The following is a 15,887-nucleotide window of genomic DNA, read 5'->3' as shown; positions in this document are numbered from 1 at the left end:
TTTCCCTATTATTTATTCAACTTATACGGTTTTATATATAATCGTTGAAAATGACTTATTGCAGGTGAGTTTCTTTTTGCTCTACTCAATATTTGATTAATTATACCTGAAAGAATCCATGACGATAGCCTTAGATTATTTCAATTTAAGGGAAGAAAATAAAATCGTTTGAGCGACTAATTCTCGGCGTACTGAGGTGGAAATTACATACTTTTTAAATCATTCGTTTCACTGGTATCGGATGCATTTTGAGCTCAGGAATCCGAATCTGTCAACTGAAGTGACCTGCCTCTGGAAAATATCCAAGTCATTGTACTATTTCCCTGTAAAAAAGTTTTCTAAGTAAGACTTGTAGAAATTAAGTCACCTATTACTTCTCCGTTTTCAAGATTATATTTGAAAATTATCCTGAACAAAAAAAGGCGATTATTCTAGTGGATCCTCGGGGTGGGTGGCGTCCTCTTTTTGTGTACATAAAAACTGCGATCAGAATCGTATGGACCATGGGTAGTATTCCAGGAACATAACCTGCCAGTAGTGCATAACATAATAAACGTCAGATTGGAAATCATCGGCGATTAGAAAAAGAACTTTAATCCTTGTGAGCCAGTGGAAGAAACAAAGAAAATGGTTAGATTAACTGGTAGATATTTCGCAATGTTCATTAGCGGATTTGTAGGATTATTTGCGCTGGCTACTTATCCAGTGATGATACAACCGATGCTGAATCCAGAACCTTACAGTGAGTAAAATCGTCTGAGGCTACGAAGCTCTTCGTTCGAAAACCCCTACAGGGTCCTGAACAAATATATCTACTCTACTCAATGCTGTCATATTTTCAGAAAAAAACAGAGAACGAGCATATGGCAAGGCTGGCCCACCACTTGGATGATATAGCTGAATCAAAAGAGGGTAGTCCAAATCCTTCTGTTTTAGTAAAAGACGAAAGATACTTGAAATCAATTATACCAATTGCATCGTAAAAATAATCCTATAATTAGCTAGATTTTATGTATGTACATATATGTATATAATTTGAGATTGTTTTGATTAAAAATCGTCATCACACACGTCCAAGAAAACGTCGAACGCCTCTCTGTTGCAATTTCCATCCGCAGTAAAAACATACTTGTGGAAAGTACCATCCAAACAAACGGCTGCAATGGAAAACAGCATTGTTATAGTTTAAAAAACGTACAATATAAACTAAACAAACAAATACTTACCGATCACAGAACTTCGCGAACCGAACGCACAAACACAGGCGCACTCAGGGGGCACTGTAAAAGTGGCTAAGGCCCATTGACTTTCCACGTAATTGCCAAGGAAGCCGATGCTTGAAAATCTGTAACCGTAAAGTGGATTAATGTCTTTCTTATCTCCTTTCCAATTGCCTGTTGATGCTCACGTACGTTGATCTGCGGTTTAGATGCGTGTCTTTCAGAGCAAATATGTGGACAGTTCCCTTGTCACTTGACACGCACAAGAACTCCGAATCCCTGCTGAAGTTGATGCTGAAAAAAGAATTTTCATTTCGTAGGACTGGCCAGTAGCTTCTTTGATCGGATTTTTCAATCTTGATAAAGTGGATAAGTACGTTCAATGGGATAACTGTTTTGCTGTTTACCAATACAGAGTAGCGGGATCAGCACCCCTCCGTAATGCTATCAACAAATGCCTGCGAACGCTGTCCCAAACTCTGACCAATGTGCCCTGAGCTGATGCTGTTGCTATCATCGTACCACTGGCATTCACAGCTAAGCAAGCGAGTGCACCCTATAGTAATTTTTGATCATTCGACAAAATGAATAGTACAACCACAGATTACTGATTCCCAGAAGTTTTTTTTACCTGGTGAGCAACTAGAGTTGCTGGTGTACTAGAAGTCCCTGCATCGGTGGCAGCCAAGTCCACAAGGTGAACACTGCCAAGTTTGTGACCAGGGAATACAAGTAATTGTTTTTGTGCAGTTGCAAGAGTTGCAACCTCAACCAAGCCCTTTGGATTTTCTCTGGTTTCCAAAGTAAGAAGCCTTCTTGTGGGTGCCGGAAATGAGAACACGTGAATTTCACGCTGCAGAGCAACAATCAGTCTGTAACAGAAATTTCATTTAATAAAGTATTAAATTTCTGTAAAAAATTGAAAGCAAATTGAGTCTTTGTAACTCACTTGTCCCTTCGTAACCTGACTGCTTTAACAGTGCTGGTGAATGTTATTTCGAGAACAAATTTTTTTGTCAGATCATCATAGATCAGGACTGTGTTGTCGGCAAATTTCGGTCTTGTTCCACCTCCTACTACTGCCACTATGTTTGTTCTCCAGAGCATTTCCCCAATCCCTATACTTCCCATTAGTTCGTTTTCAAAATGTGCTTTCTCAACCAATGGCTCCACATTGTAAACTCGCATTCCAGTCTCCATGCAGCAGGTAAAGCATCCTATGAATGTGTTTAAAACATGGAAAGAATACAATGGAAAAAAAATAATTGGATGGCTCTTTCCCTTTGTTTGTTTTCTGTGTCTCCATTGACACAACACAAAAACAGAAATAAAATGCTTACCTTGGTCCTGATTAAATCTCAGGTTAATGACACCTCGATTCGTCGCCATAGCTCCGTAATTATGTACAATTAATTGCCGTTGGTGACCGTGACAACTATGTAAATGGATAGATAATATTTAAAGCGCCTTATTTACGTGACGTGCCCATATCATCTCTTTGAAACATATTACAAACGTTGTCGGGCTGCGGTCAGCTGATCTCTGTCATAGACAAAGTTTGTGCATGCTACATGGTTTTGTATACAGTCTACAGAATGCGCTTCTTGGGAATTCTGTAGTCAACGAATGGTCGAACCAAGGACAACGCCAAGGAGGTATAGACAACGATCCAATCCCATACTCTTTGGATCCAACCTGCGAAGTTCCCAAATATAAAGCGCTGACACATGAGTTAAGATTGACGTACCATGATATGATTCCTTGGCTGTGCTTCAAACAAATTGTAAGTGCTATTTGACGAGTAACTGAAAATAAAACTGACATTTTTGTATGCATCAGCAGAATTTTTGAGCATACTGGCAGTAGAAAATATATACAGCTGAAACTTGTCACAAATTCTTGAGTGTTTATGAAGTTTGAATACAGAGATCAGTGAGTTTGACAGATAGCAGAAAGTTGTCTGTCATTTGACCACATAGGAAACTACTGTTAAAACTTATTTAAATGGTTTATCAAAATATCTACAGGGTGGATAAATCATCTGCGCTAATATATCATGGTGGCTGGTCCTACTGAGCATGGGATGCAAGCTGATGTGATATTCGTCATTGAAGGTACAGCTGTAAACGGGGCTTACCTTCATGATTTAAAAACCAATTACCTCATACCAACTCTAGAGTAAGTTGATTAATAAATAAAACATTTTTAACTGTGATTACTCTGTGTGCGCGTGATACTGATCTGAATTCACTCTATCAGGTATTTTAGTCAAGGTGGAATAGAAGATAGAGAATATGTCTCCGAGGTAAGATAACATTCTAGTACACAATGTATTTGCCACTGATATCATTCTACTATTAAAAATATCTTCTTTCCCACATAGAATAGTACAACACTTTATGGAGTGGTTGTTCATCATGCCGCAGACTGTTTGCCTGCGCCTTGTACTGGAACGTTTGGACCCTACTCGAATCCTCATAAGCTTTTACTCACCTTAGACAAACTCGAGTCAGTAGATGTCTTAATTTCAAAGTTATTCTCAGGTTACCTTGAGTAATTTTATGCTTAATCACCTCATAGAATGGTTGGTGGTAAAGGTGAATCCCACGCAAACATTGGAGAAGGTCTTGCAACAGCATTACAGTGTTTTGAGGATTTGCAATTGCGAAGGGAGCCCAATACTGCTTCCCAAAAACATTGCATATTAATATGCAATTCTCCGCCTTATCAGACAGCAGTTCAGGAATCATACAAATTTTCTGGACATACCGTGGAACAGTTGGCTGCTGTTTTTCAAGAGGTAACCCACTAATCTGTGAAGAGTATTTCCTTTGTTGAGTTCACACACATTACATCTTTCTTCATTTTCCATAGAGAAATATCAACCTCTCTATATTATCTCCAAGGAAGATACCTGCTTTGTTTAAATTGTTTGAAAAAGCGGGAGGGGACCTACAGTCTTCACAGACAAAGAACTATGCCAAGGATCCTCGGCATTTGGTGCTCTTACGTAATTATAATCTCAAAGAACGTCCTGTTAGTCCAATGGGTGCAACTGGCCATCCCACGCCTGGCAATGCAGTTCAGATCCCCCTCAGTCCCCTACAAAGTAATGACAGTCCAAACACGAATCAGGCACAGCAAAATATCGTCCAGCCACCTCAGCAGCAGATAACTTCCTTCCGAAATCAAGCTCCCCAAAATATTACTGCTGTTAATCAGCAGACAGCCCCACCAATGCCTGCACCTCTTATGGCGACACGTGGGAATTTTCCCCAAATTGCTGCTCCTCCAAACTATCACACTCCAGGAATGGGCACCAGACCATCACATCGTTGGATCATGCCTCCCCAACGACCATTTATCGCACCCGGCGCTACAGCTCAGCCAAATACTCAGGGAAGCGCACTTATTGCTCAGCTGACCCAACCACCTACTCCTCTAGGGCCTGGCGTCAATCAATTTGGTCAGCGGATGGATGGTAGGTTGAAAAGTAATTTGCTTTTGTTGGTCCTATTCACATTATACGCGGCGTTTTAGGAAATACGAATGTCATGGCAAACGCTACTCAGCAACAGCAACAACAACAACAGCAGCAGCAGCAGCAGCAGCAGCAGCAGCAGCAGCAGCAACAGCAGGTACAACAGCAGCAGCAGCAAGCACAGCAACAGGCACAACAGGTGGCACAACAGCAAGCACAGCAACAGCAGCAGCAGCAACAGCAGCAGCAGCAACAACAGCAGCAGCAACAACAGCAACAACAACAACAACAGCAGCAGCAGCAACAACAGCAACAACAGGTGCAGCAACAACAGCAACAGGCCCAGCAGCAGCAGCAACAGCATCAACAACAATTATTACGCTACACTCTTGTGCAGCATCAACAAAATCAGCAACCCAATCCTCAGCAACAAGCAGGAATGGGTTTGCCGGGACAACCGGCACAAGTTCAATCTGGACAGCAAATAACGGTATCTGGTGTTAGCCAGTCTGCGCCCACGCAAGTGCAGCAAACTGCCACAGCTTCTCAAGCTTCTGCTTCGGTATCCTCTGTTCCTTCGCAAGTGTCGCACAGCCAACCACAAGTCAGTTATATCCAAAGATATGTCCATACCTTGAAATGTCATTCGTTCATGCGAAAGATTTTAAAACTATTTATTTGTCGCACATGGGTATTTATGTACGTGTTTAAACTTTCCTGACCCGTGATGTAACTGTTCATCATTCGTATGTTTCTTTCGATCCGGTATTTTTTGGATGTAACATTAACCATCCACTTTCAATCACTCAAGGGAAATGTTTCTGGAGGACCTGTGCCAAGTCAACAGATGACTCCTGGAAGGGAGCGGCACACGATTTGGCAAGGAGTTTTAGAGTGGCTTGAAAAAGCCAAAAATCCGACGGATACACAAAAACTTACAAGGCATGTCCCATGCCAAGTTTCTGCAAACTCTAAAGATGGTGAACCAGAGTTGTAAGTATCGCTACACATTTACCTGAGAACTGAATCGAAGTTCAAATCATTTGATAATACAACACAGTCCTTCTGAGACCTGTACAATATCTGAATGTGTTATCTGTGCTCACAGAAAGGCTGATTCTTGGCCACAAAAGCTGATAATGCAGTTGATGCCTAAACAACTAATAGGAAATATTGGAGGAGTCTATTTGAAAAATTCAAAGTCTGTTCTCTTTCATCCAACAGCTTGCGAGGCTCTCGATGGCTTGACAAAAGTTATGAGTACTGGTTTTGTAAGTATATTTATTCCTTCACCATGTTCTTTCTTGAGGCAAAATGTTTCCGTCATGAAATTATTTTCCATAACAGGCTGGTTGTGTGCATTTTACATCTGTTCCGTCTCCAGCTGCATGCGATATAAAAGTGTTAATCCTCTTGTATACTGCTGAGAGAAGAGCATATCTTGGGTTCATCCCTAATGATCAAGCAGCGTTTGTAGATCGTCTCCGAAAAGTAATACAGCACCAAAAAACTACACAAGCGTTAATGAGACAAGGGCAGGTAAGTTTATACAGTTGAATGCTGTGAAACGAAATCTGAAATAATCAAAGAATTCCAAGCAGGTAACATGCATAATATTGATTCATGCGAAATGATTTCAGGCAGGAAATGTACCTGGTAATGCAATTGCCGGACCTATGCCAACCTCAGGAATATCACAAGGAGGAATTGTATCACAACCGAACCTTATAGCAATGAGTGGAGGTCAGATCACACAAAACGTTGTTTCCACCTCTGGACCACAACAAACGCTAGCTAATTCTGCTGGGCCGCCAGGACAAATAAACATGCCGGTACACTTGTTCATGACTTATCAAATCTTATCCTACTTCCTACTTTTCTTTTAATACTGGCTAATGTAGCAAAGAATTGTTACTTCGAATGCGAATGTTATTGCTAAGGTACCTACACTTATTTACCTGTAGGGTGGTGGAATAGCTGGACCAAAACAGGTTGGTGCTGGACCTGGTGGTATGATGGGACAACAAAGACCTCAATACGATCACATAGAAATGGCTAGGCAACAAAATCTTTTAAAGATCCAACAATTGCGGCAGAATCTAGAAGCAGCCCAGCAGCAGGAAGCTCAATACAAATCCCAACTGGAAGTCAATGTAAAGTATTCTTACATAAGCTAAAATGTTTGGTTCGCAAGAACTTTACTGAAAAATACATAATTATCATCGACACAGATTCAACAAAATCTTGAAGTGGCTCAGCAACAAGAAATGCAATATCAACAGCAACTTGAGGTGAATATTTCCCACACTTACTCCTGACTTTGTACAAATTAGACAGATATGCGCCGCTAGAATGATCCTGAATCCTTTCAGGCACAGCAAGCACAGAGAGCTCTCAATGCCGGTGGTGGTATGGCTGGCCAACAACCGAATGCTCAGAGAATGATGCGTCCTGTGATGTCGAACAATCCTGGGCTCCGACACTTACTTCAGCAGGTAAAAATATCGAGTTTCACGATCATATAAATTCTGATTAATGTTCCGAATGTTTTTTTGTCAATCGGAATTACAAAGTTCATAAATTGTATATTTTAAGTCAGTGTCCTATGTTACAGCAGCAACCACAATATAGGCAGCAAGTACTTGGAATGCAACAGCAAATAGTAGGCCCCAGAGGTCAGATGCCTACCCGACCCATGGCACCTGGTAATCCTCAACCACAACAATTTGAAGATGTTTCAAATTATGATTTTCTTGGCTAACGCAAGGCGCAGCCTTTATCAGTTTTTAAACATGAACTTTGAAACAGAATATATCACATCTGAAATATTATGCAAGGTTCCAACCCTCTCAGTGTCAAATAAATAAAACGATCTTTTTCAATATTCCAGAGAATTATATTAAATAAGTTTTTTACCTTTTTCTCCGTTCGTTCCTGCAGGCTCGTATTATCAATCGATTATGTGGGAACATTAGTTTGTGAATATTTTGACAGCTGCATAGTGTGTTGTGTTCGTGCAGTGACAGCGTTTGACAGAGCCGTGCACACGTCCGGCGAACTGCAACAAATTTGGAAATTGTAGTGGAACTTGTAAACTGCCAATGTTATCGCGGACGAGGTAAAAACGGTAATCGCCCACATTTTATTCAGAAAATCAGTATCGTCGAGTAAAACGTGATATTGATGTAGGTTCACAAAAGTATATTTACGCAGATACTAGGTTATAGATGAAACTTTGTAGTTTTCCATAAAGAAATGGATCAACTAGGAATAAACATGCACGAGGATATCGATGAAAATGATTCACAATCAGAAGAAAATCATTCTGCAAGCACTGCTTTGGTTGTTATGGACGCCAGAGATGTTAATGAATCTGAGATGCAAACTATGAAAGGCGATACAATAGGTGACACTATGTACAGTGCCAAGTGGATTCTCAACACCCTCATATCTCTTTCTAATGTAATTCAAGTTCACATCAATCGTGTTTTGCAAAGAAATTTTTTTGCCTAACAATGCCTTGTATTACTTTAAATTCTTTACAGGTTTATGAGAAGGGGTGGTCAGAATCATTGGAAAATGATCTGTGTCTCCTATGGGATATGACGGCAGAGAAAGACGTAACGCTATTTCTCCTGGAAAATAATTTTCTAAAAATTGCTGAAGTTTCTCTCAAAATTAGCGTTGGACCAAGAATGACGGTTTGTATATTAAATGAATATCTAGATTGACTTGGAATATCTGTTGCAGCAACTGATCTAATCTTGTCTTATTTTAAGGAAATTCTTGTAGGTATACTTGGGAATATGTGTTGTCAGCCCAGCGTCATTCAATCTCTTGGGGACACACAAGAATTAGTTACTTTACTATTTAATTTGCTCATAATCGATGACACAGAAACTCTAATTCAGCTTCTGAGACTCTTGCGAGTTGCCGTCTGGGACATTCAACTGCAGATTGCAAACAACTCTTATTCAACGTGGCTCAATAATCTGAAAAATTGCTCAATTTTAGCATCTTCGTTAATTTTTATTTTGACTAGCTCTACAAATGGTAAATCATATTGATAGCATAATTTCAAAGTTTTGGCCACTTGTATGTATTAACTAATTGGGCGATTGATTTGCTCTCATCATGTTTCAGATGATTTGTTGATTGCAGCAATTGATTTCATCCAATCAATTTCAACCACGATATTGCCCAATGAAAGATTATTCGAATCTCTATTCAATGCCGAAGAACTCGTGCCAGCTCTGCTGGAATCATTTACTCAAGTCATACCTAAGCAGGATGGTAACCATACACGAGCTGAACTAAAAGTCATTGAAAGCTGGCTCTCCATTTTGACCTGTGTAATCCAATCTAATATCACAATGATTACCGAAAATCAGCTCAGTCAGAACCTGAATAATATCCTTGATACATTATTGAGGATACTACAGCCCTATGTCCATTCCCATAATTTATTACCTTTGGACGAGCGCTCAGCCGTATGTATCCATGACTGTGTGAACCTAATTTCAAAGTTTCAGCGGGATAAACTACCTGTAGGACCTGAGATCGTCTTCATAATCGTGACGATCATGTTTCATCTGAAGTCATGTAAGCAATTAATTAAATTTGTTTTGTAAGATTTGCGAGATAAATCTTTTAAAAAATTATTCTAGCGGACATCTCGGCCAATTCTGAAAACAACGACGATAACAATGAGAGAGAACTTTTAAAATACCTGGAGAAGTATTGGTTTGAATTATTGGATATGTACGAGGGGAATCAGCTTCAAGATATTTTGCAAATGTGCGAGGAAAATATTGTTCAATTTGTTATGCAAATGACCAAATACCACCTACAAACAACTAGTGACAAATTGGAAAAATTAACAATTGCCAGTGATTCTGTTAATCAATGAATTAGCTACTTGATCGTGGTACAGTTTTATGTACGAAATTGTAAATAAATCTTAAAATTTGTCATCTAATTACGAATAATTACGAGAGAAAGCACAAAATTTGTGAGTATACGGCATAATCTGGTAACAAGTTGTATTTATTGATACAGTGTTTTCACACTGACCTATACAGAAAACGATCGTATTGATTCATAAAATTCAAACCATAGCAAATTACCATACAACTTTTAATAGACTATATTAAGCACAAATAATGAAAAATACAATTTAGGTAATACCAGTATTTGAACAAGCATTACCTGTGGTATGTAGAACGTCTTAGTACAAAAAATATAAATTTCCCAGTTTCAAGCACAGTTCTGCGTTAAATGTCCATAAAAGTTTTTTAAACATGACAATTCAGTGCTTAAGGTTGCTATGTAGTATTCTTTGAACCTTTCAACGTTTGAACCACGTTACTTAGTATATTGGTTGTGAGAAGTACACTCTTCAGTCTGTCATCTCCTGTCATGAGGATAACTCTAAAATTCGTAAATTGCATTTTAGCCCTTGTTACTAGCATTATCTATCATACTGCATGGTATAAGTACTAATTTAGGGATCATTCCTGGAGGTGCAATAAATTGTTGTGTATTTTGCGTTGAGGTTTGTCCTGAATATTTAACCTCTGCCTCTGTGACAAGTTTACATATTTGCATTTTAACATCTGCCTGAGCTTTAGGAGGTAATCGTTTCACCGTCTGAGCCATACTGTCGAAAAACAGTTCTATGCCACTCTTTCCTTCTGGAGCCAAGTAAACTTGGTCAATATTAGCTTCTGTCAATTTTACTTCCTTTGGTTTTTTTGCTGAACTAACCGGCGGTGGAATAACAGATGCATTAGTCAGGTAAATTGGTGCCGTTTGCATACCATTCGTGCTGGTTGTTGGGACAATCAAATTCCCCGTATTTGAATTGGAATTCTTCAAAATACTGTAACTACTTGATACCTCTATAGTAGGCTGAAGTTCGTATTTGGCTCTTTTGGGTCTTATCTTTCTGAACTTCGATTCGATTTGTTGGATAGGACTGGCAACAATGACCTGCTGTATTTCATTATTATTTTCTATTTGCTGAAAGTGACTATTTTCTTCAACAATCTCTATTTTTGGGCTGATATGATCATCATTTTCAACTGATATAGGATCCGCTGCAGTTTCCTCAAGAACTTCTAGATATTCTGTAAAATCATCATCATTTCTATCTTCCAGCTGTTCTAAAAGCCCGTCTGTATTAGCATCACTTGAATTTATATCCTGTATGTATTCCTCTGAAAGCTCTACACATTGCGGCTGGTAGTCCGATTCATAACTGAGGAATGAATAAAATAATAGTCATCAAAGTTAACTACTGGAATAAAGCTCATCGCAAATTAATTTGGTGAATAATAGTGGACGTTATAACTCATCAAACAAATTTAATGTCAGAAGTAAACAAGTTTGGTGTTATCTTACGGAAACTTGAGGAAGCTCAGGTGATCTTCGAATATCCATTTTTTGCGTCTGATACCCTTGTCAGTCTTGTTTTTATACTTTAATATCCGACAGTATGTATCCCTTAAATTCTTCCATCGTAGCCTCATCCAGCCAGCTGTAAATAATAAATACAATATTATATGAACCTACTCTTCTAATATGCCGAAGTATTTTGATGTAGCATTGTAGTACTTCAATAATTGTTCAAAATCTTACGATCTAAACCCAACTCCATAGATATCCGTTTCCATACTTTTTGGCGAAATTCTTGCAACTTTATTGCTCCCCCTTTGACTTCAGAAATATATAGCACTGGATGTTGTTGTATGGCCTCTATTATTTTGAGGGATATTTTATGGGCATCGGGAGGCATCGAAGGCATAGTCAACATTAGAACAGTAAATAAGCTTCAGTGATGTGAATTCAAAAGAGTTGTCTGAAAAAGTGAAAATAGAAATATTACATGGTTATATTTGTATACATAATATCAACTGTACAATGAAGGGCTTTCAATTGTTAATAAAAATTGTTATTTCGAAAAATTATAATTCATGACGAATCGGTAAGGACTATGGTAGAGTAGTGAGGAATAAAAGGGTTCCATGAATATGTTTTGAACAAATTCAAACACAGTAGTGCCTTTTAGTCTTCTGTATTTAGAATCAGGGTATTGTGAGCTTGGTGATATGACGGAATTTTGGCTGAGTGGAGCATAGTCTATAAATGTAAATTAAAGTTGAACCAGATATTGTTGGTAAATAAATTTGAAATACCCTAATAGCTGCGAAAATCGCCAGTCGCTAGAAATGAGGGCTCGTCAACGCAAGCTACTGGCAACAAAAACTGTCCACTCAAACTACAGTCGCCATCGCGTAGTTTTCCTCCTGTCGCTTACCGGAAGAATCAACCATGAGAATAAACGAGTAGCTCCCCGACACGACACGTCCAAGACACGAATTGTTGAGCCGAATTGTGATGAAATTTTCACATCTCATGAAAAATTGGAGTCGAGTTTCCTTTTAATAGAGTGACACTAGTTTGCGGTCGTCAGAGTCATCGGGGTAGACAGATTAATTTTACATAACCATCACTCATAAGAATAGATTTTATTCCAACAAAATTCTGCGATGACAGTTGATGTGCCAATCAGATTAGTTAGCCACGCTCGTCGTGTCTGCAGTCTGTATAAGAACGCCCTTCGTAATATCGAGAATTTTGCTTATCTCAAACATATCTACCGGTAAGACTGAAATCCCCAATGCAACTTCTGTAAGTAAAAAGTTAGAAATCGATCGATTCAACAATGAACCGCATTGATCTAGTACTAATATGTGATATGAATAATATCCATGCCTTTCCGAGCCATCCCTGAATCTCGATATTGCTGTTTATAATTTACTGAAGTACACCGGCTCAAACCAGGTACCACGCTGTATTGATGAGGAAGCGTTTTGATGACAATGCCAAAATAAGGGACTTGAGGATCGCTAAACAGATGGTCATTGATGGTGAAAAGGAATTGTTCGAATCCATGCATCCTCAGCCCAGGAGCTTTGCCGATTCACCAGGAGGTATGGCTTATGGTAGAACAGTTGTGCCCCCAGATTGGGTTGTGGATTATTGGCATCCAAGTGAGAAGGCTGCATACCCTGAGTATTTTGCTCGCAGGGAACTACGTAAGAAGGAATACATCGAATGGTATAAAAAAACATACCCTGATGTTGCCAAAAAAATTCAGTCTTCTCAGCACTAAATAATGAGGCAAGGCAAAGTGCATAACAGAGCAGTAATAATAGACTGCAATTAGCATATTGTGAATCATATAACATTTTCAAAGCGTCGTTGAATAAAATGATATTCATGACTCGTGTTTGGTTATTTAGTTACTTTCCTTTCATTATAATTTACACCAATCTAGAGTCTGAGGCAGAGAAAACTTAATTTTCAGCTTATTGGTGATAAAAAGTATGCAAAATTCTAATGAGGATATTATTTGGAGCACTTACATATGTCCTTGTATACTTGCTAGTAACTCACATCGGTGTATAATTATTTAATTCATTTATTACATCGTCATTTCATTCCTTTACACAGTTCTTTATTTATCTTCTCATGATCGTACCAAACGTTGAAACATTTAAACTAGGTAATTACAAATAATAAAAATAAAAAGCCTCTTGCAAGATTTTCACCCTCCTAAACGTTCAGCTAATAAACTTGATTCGTATATATTTATAAAATACAAGATCGAGGCTTGCACAGGGTCCATTATTATACTTTATGTACTTAGGTATTCTTAATCGGCTGTTTTTTAATACTGACCCAGCCTTTTTAACTTCGTTCGGTTTAAATAATTACAAAATCTTTTCCTTGCAACTTCTACGTCTTGTCATACATACTATAATACAGAAATTTTACTTCAGTTTTTCAGACGTTGAACTTACAACTTCTAAAAATTTACACAGCGGTTGTCGTGTAACGTCGTTAGTGAAATACAGCGATTATTTACAAGTATGTTTATATATTTTTCATTTTATCTTACCCGCCATCTAGTTTTTCTGTCAATGGGAGATTATTGTAATTGAATAAATTACTTAAATGCAATACAAGGCAAAGAGAATGAGGACTTTGCATGTGTAACCTTGTAGCGTAACTATTGATTTGCCAATTACATAGATTCGTGATAGGCAGAATCACGAAATGAATTGTTTGCCTTTCGATTACCCACGAAGAAAAAAAAAGGAAAAAAAAAGCGAAGCCGCAATTTAATAATTTAATAATATGACACAGATATGATCTGTTCTAAATTTCGCCAAATCGTACGTAATATCAAAATTTATCATCCAATACTTCGTTACCACATGATTTTTTACCCAAAATATCTAATACCGTCTGATGCGCCTTCCATCTCCTTGTTGAAAAAAGTTATTACTTAATGAGAACTAATATAGGAAGCAGCTGAATTATTGATATCAATTCAATGAACTGTGAGTGGACCGAGAAAATGGTTTAATGGTTTCTAGATTATGAAATTGCTTGTTGAGCTGCCTTGCGAAAAGTGGGCCAACTCAAAGTGTTTGTAGACTCGTTAACATCGGACTTAAACGGGATGAGTACAAGAAAAAGCGCACGCCATTCATACTTATGTGTAAATGTGATAGAAACCGTTGCCTGTTACGATTAGGATGAACTTTGATAATTTGCATACAGCAATAACAACGGTTTGATCGTATTTCTAAGCAATACATTTAGTTTCACTTTATAAATAATATGATGGGTTAGGATGCTTATAACGGAGCTGCCGTTAATGTAGTCACAGTCCTTAGAACGAATAAGATGGACATTGTAAATGTTAATAATATTTAATACAACGCACGGATGCAGAGAAGTGAAGTGATAATTAGTGTATTTTGAGGTGAAATATGTTTGTTCTAACGACGAATTCACTTACGCACGTGTTTTTGTAGCCTTAATAACTTTCAGTATAAGATTATTCATTAATAAAACAAGAGAGACAGTAATATAGCCATGTGATTGCAATATGCAATCTTAAGCAAAAATAATAAATTCCTAACAAATACATTGAATAAAAAGTTCTTCACATTCTAAATTCTTGACGACTTATGAAAAAACCATACTTCGTACAATAATAATAATGATTACAATTAACTGTAACGTCTATAAAGTATTTTCTTCGCCTTGTTTTTTCTTTTTTTTTGTACACGTTTACTAAAAACATTTTTCCGTTTGTTGAGAAAATAAATATTAATATTAAATCTGAAATATTATCTTGTTCGTTATCACTGTTCTGGATCACCTATACTGCTGTCTTCGTTTCACGTCACTAGTTTTAGTTTATTTTTTATTTATTTTTTTTTAATTCCCTAATATCTAAGTCGGCAATGATTCTTGCCTAATAAGTTTATAGGCCTCTTTCATACGCAAAACATCGCTATATGTATTATTTGTTCAGATTTGCACATAAGTCCACTTTCTTTTAAACTTTGCTTTTAACAATCTCCTTACTTTGACACAAATTTGAATCGTTTCCTTCGTTTTTTTGTTGCACTCTTACCTCATACAAGACTTTGTGGTCTTTTTCAATCCAATGCAGCTCAAGGGGTTAGAAATTTTAGAGGCCCTGTTTGAAAGGTCATCTGTGACTGCTGCTGCTCTGGTCATTCATGTCGTATAGTACCTGTGCGATTGTTCTGGATGACTCAACATTGCTTAGCGCCACTCCTGCTAGATGAGGTTCATATGCCCTGAGATGCCTGCAAATTCATTGAAACAATTATCTTTATTCTATGCCAACAAATAAAAGCTGCCGATTATTTCTTAAAGATCAGCTCACCTTCTCCCATGTGCGGAGTAAATGACTAGGTTTCTGAGAATCAGAGCTGCCGTCAGGCGAATACTTTTGGTCACTGGGCCTTCATTGTCATCCTGAAATTGAGAAACAGATAGTGTCAGATACAGGATAAATTACTTTTCTGCAGACATGAAAAGTTATCGACTACGCAACACGAATTAACTAATATATGCAGCTTTAACGAAACATACATCAGCAACGGACGCAACAAACCATTGGTCTTTGTTGAACTAATACTTCATCACTGATTTTCGTACGGATATTCATAATTCAAAAAGTAATACTGTATTTAAATCACATACTAGTTTAGTTTTTCTGAAGTATAATTTGAGGCATGAAAAATAGTTCTATCTAAACTTGTCGTGTTTGACGTGCATATAAATGCCGTTAC

General features: G+C 37.9%; 7 protein-coding genes across 26 annotated transcripts in view; 4 read left to right on the top strand and 3 right to left on the bottom strand.

Annotated features, from left to right (window-relative positions):
- Positions 1 to 496: 496 nt before the first annotated feature.
- Positions 497 to 1,082, top strand: LOC112694999. The gene is made up of 2 exons (XM_025746900.2): positions 497 to 742; positions 843 to 1,082. Exons 1-2 carry the CDS (start codon positions 628 to 630, stop codon positions 890 to 892), a joined length of 165 nt encoding a protein of 54 aa, XP_025602685.2. The 5' UTR covers positions 497 to 627; the 3' UTR covers positions 893 to 1,082.
- LOC105692933 (WD repeat domain phosphoinositide-interacting protein 4-like) lies at positions 973 to 2,750 on the bottom strand. The gene is made up of 7 exons (XM_012412510.3): positions 2,561 to 2,750; positions 2,170 to 2,437; positions 1,852 to 2,092; positions 1,628 to 1,776; positions 1,413 to 1,514; positions 1,227 to 1,345; positions 973 to 1,157 (listed from the first exon to the last, which is right to left on the bottom strand). Exons 1-7 carry the CDS (start codon positions 2,607 to 2,609, stop codon positions 1,051 to 1,053), a joined length of 1,035 nt encoding a protein of 344 aa, XP_012267933.1. The 5' UTR covers positions 2,610 to 2,750; the 3' UTR covers positions 973 to 1,050.
- Positions 2,751 to 2,851: 101 nt separating this feature from the next.
- Positions 2,852 to 7,585, top strand: LOC105692934 (mediator of RNA polymerase II transcription subunit 25). 7 transcript variants are annotated; one of them, XM_048655789.1, is made up of 15 exons: positions 2,852 to 3,003; positions 3,248 to 3,398; positions 3,480 to 3,525; positions 3,604 to 3,728; positions 3,801 to 4,020; positions 4,095 to 4,701; positions 4,761 to 5,305; positions 5,513 to 5,694; positions 5,810 to 5,972; positions 6,049 to 6,240; positions 6,342 to 6,533; positions 6,666 to 6,854; positions 6,933 to 6,992; positions 7,080 to 7,196; positions 7,301 to 7,585. In XM_048655789.1, exons 2-15 carry the CDS (start codon positions 3,277 to 3,279, stop codon positions 7,460 to 7,462), a joined length of 2,922 nt encoding a protein of 973 aa, XP_048511746.1. In that variant the 5' UTR covers positions 2,852 to 3,003; positions 3,248 to 3,276; the 3' UTR covers positions 7,463 to 7,585. The 7 variants fall into 7 exon arrangements, with proteins under 7 accessions (XP_048511746.1, XP_048511751.1, XP_048511750.1 ...); XM_048655794.1 differs by having other exon boundaries at positions 2,853 to 3,003; positions 4,761 to 5,191; positions 7,074 to 7,196; XM_048655793.1 differs by having other exon boundaries at positions 2,853 to 3,003; positions 7,319 to 7,585.
- LOC105692890 lies at positions 7,267 to 12,052 on the bottom strand. Of its 3 annotated transcripts, XR_007278565.1 has the most exons (6): positions 11,898 to 12,051; positions 11,341 to 11,560; positions 11,104 to 11,239; positions 9,910 to 10,960; positions 7,618 to 7,759; positions 7,267 to 7,521 (listed from the first exon to the last, which is right to left on the bottom strand). XR_007278565.1 is itself a non-coding variant. In XM_048655815.1 (4 exons), exons 3-4 carry the CDS (start codon positions 11,229 to 11,231, stop codon positions 10,153 to 10,155), a joined length of 936 nt encoding a protein of 311 aa, XP_048511772.1. In that variant the 5' UTR covers positions 11,232 to 11,239; positions 11,378 to 11,560; positions 11,898 to 12,052; the 3' UTR covers positions 9,718 to 10,152. The 3 variants fall into 3 exon arrangements, 2 of the variants coding, with proteins under 2 accessions (XP_048511772.1, XP_012267829.2); XM_048655815.1 differs by lacking the exons at positions 7,267 to 7,521; positions 7,618 to 7,759 and having other exon boundaries at positions 9,718 to 10,960; positions 11,378 to 11,560; positions 11,898 to 12,052; XM_012412406.3 differs by lacking the exons at positions 7,267 to 7,521; positions 7,618 to 7,759 and having other exon boundaries at positions 9,718 to 10,960.
- On the top strand, positions 7,684 to 9,679 carry LOC105692889 (protein SAAL1). 5 transcript variants are annotated; one of them, XM_012412405.3, is made up of 6 exons: positions 7,684 to 7,819; positions 7,943 to 8,163; positions 8,247 to 8,402; positions 8,481 to 8,754; positions 8,845 to 9,303; positions 9,369 to 9,679. In XM_012412405.3, exons 2-6 carry the CDS (start codon positions 7,957 to 7,959, stop codon positions 9,608 to 9,610), a joined length of 1,338 nt encoding a protein of 445 aa, XP_012267828.2. In that variant the 5' UTR covers positions 7,684 to 7,819; positions 7,943 to 7,956; the 3' UTR covers positions 9,611 to 9,679. The 5 variants fall into 5 exon arrangements, with proteins under 5 accessions (XP_012267828.2, XP_048511757.1, XP_012267827.2 ...); XM_048655800.1 differs by having other exon boundaries at positions 7,692 to 7,819; positions 7,891 to 8,163; XM_012412404.3 differs by having other exon boundaries at positions 7,697 to 7,828.
- Positions 12,053 to 12,146: 94 nt separating the features above from the next.
- On the top strand, positions 12,147 to 12,988 carry LOC105692920 (NADH dehydrogenase [ubiquinone] 1 beta subcomplex subunit 9). Its single transcript, XM_012412485.3, has 2 exons — positions 12,147 to 12,364; positions 12,547 to 12,988. Exons 1-2 carry the CDS (start codon positions 12,252 to 12,254, stop codon positions 12,875 to 12,877), a joined length of 444 nt encoding a protein of 147 aa, XP_012267908.2. The 5' UTR covers positions 12,147 to 12,251; the 3' UTR covers positions 12,878 to 12,988.
- A 180-nt stretch (positions 12,989 to 13,168) lies between these two features.
- The window catches only part of LOC105692918 (AT-rich interactive domain-containing protein 2), a 31,010-nt gene continuing 28,291 nt past the window's right edge, over positions 13,169 to 15,887 (bottom strand). For all 8 annotated transcript variants that reach the window (XM_012412476.3, XM_012412483.3, XM_012412475.3 and 5 more), the window contains 2 exons: positions 15,479 to 15,570; positions 13,169 to 15,398 (listed from right to left, as the gene is read on the bottom strand). In XM_012412476.3, coding sequence (XP_012267899.2) covers positions 15,278 to 15,398; positions 15,479 to 15,570 — 213 coding nt within the window. In that variant the 3' untranslated portion in view covers positions 13,169 to 15,277. The remainder of the gene's footprint in view (positions 15,399 to 15,478; positions 15,571 to 15,887) is intronic.

The sequence above is a fragment of the Athalia rosae genome, chromosome 5 (genome assembly GCF_917208135.1).
Source record: "Athalia rosae chromosome 5, iyAthRosa1.1, whole genome shotgun sequence".
NCBI lineage: Eukaryota > Metazoa > Arthropoda > Insecta > Hymenoptera > Athaliidae > Athalia > Athalia rosae.
This window is presented reverse-complemented; position numbering and strand designations above follow the sequence as displayed.

What these genes read in the sequence shown, in the direction of transcription:
- LOC112694999 (XM_025746900.2), top strand. Translation starts at nt 628, where the DNA reads ATGGTTAGATTAACTGGTAGATATTTCGCAATGTTCATTAGCGGATTT. An exon ending in GCTGAATCCAGAACCTTACA is followed by an intron (nt 743 to 842) that starts GTGAGTAAAATC and finishes TCATATTTTCAG; the next exon opens with AAAAAAACAGAGAACGAGCA.
- LOC105692933 (XM_012412510.3), bottom strand. Translation starts at nt 2,609, where the DNA reads ATGGCGACGAATCGAGGTGTCATTAACCTGAGATTTAATCAGGACCAA. An exon ending in GATCCCGCTACTCTGTATTG is followed by an intron (nt 1,515 to 1,627) that starts GTAAACAGCAAA and finishes TTCTTTTTTCAG; the next exon opens with CATCAACTTCAGCAGGGATT. An exon ending in TTCGCGAAGTTCTGTGATCG is followed by an intron (nt 1,158 to 1,226) that starts GTAAGTATTTGT and finishes TTTCCATTGCAG; the next exon opens with CCGTTTGTTTGGATGGTACT.
- LOC105692934 (XM_048655788.1), top strand. Translation starts at nt 3,277, where the DNA reads ATGGTGGCTGGTCCTACTGAGCATGGGATGCAAGCTGATGTGATATTC. An exon ending in TGGCTGCTGTTTTTCAAGAG is followed by an intron (nt 4,021 to 4,094) that starts GTAACCCACTAA and finishes CATTTTCCATAG; the next exon opens with AGAAATATCAACCTCTCTAT. An exon ending in AATCCCAACTGGAAGTCAAT is followed by an intron (nt 6,855 to 6,932) that starts GTAAAGTATTCT and finishes TCATCGACACAG; the next exon opens with ATTCAACAAAATCTTGAAGT.
- LOC105692889 (XM_012412405.3), top strand. Translation starts at nt 7,957, where the DNA reads ATGGATCAACTAGGAATAAACATGCACGAGGATATCGATGAAAATGAT. An exon ending in CCCTCATATCTCTTTCTAAT is followed by an intron (nt 8,164 to 8,246) that starts GTAATTCAAGTT and finishes AATTCTTTACAG; the next exon opens with GTTTATGAGAAGGGGTGGTC. An exon ending in CATGTTTCATCTGAAGTCAT is followed by an intron (nt 9,304 to 9,368) that starts GTAAGCAATTAA and finishes AAATTATTCTAG; the next exon opens with CGGACATCTCGGCCAATTCT.
- LOC105692890 (XM_012412406.3), bottom strand. Translation starts at nt 11,515, where the DNA reads ATGTTGACTATGCCTTCGATGCCTCCCGATGCCCATAAAATATCCCTC. An exon ending in TATGGAGTTGGGTTTAGATC is followed by an intron (nt 11,240 to 11,340) that starts GTAAGATTTTGA and finishes TATTATTTACAG; the next exon opens with CTGGCTGGATGAGGCTACGA. An exon ending in CTGAGCTTCCTCAAGTTTCC is followed by an intron (nt 10,961 to 11,103) that starts GTAAGATAACAC and finishes TTCATTCCTCAG; the next exon opens with TTATGAATCGGACTACCAGC.
- LOC105692920 (XM_012412485.3), top strand. Translation starts at nt 12,252, where the DNA reads ATGACAGTTGATGTGCCAATCAGATTAGTTAGCCACGCTCGTCGTGTC. An exon ending in TATCTCAAACATATCTACCG is followed by an intron (nt 12,365 to 12,546) that starts GTAAGACTGAAA and finishes GGCTCAAACCAG; the next exon opens with GTACCACGCTGTATTGATGA.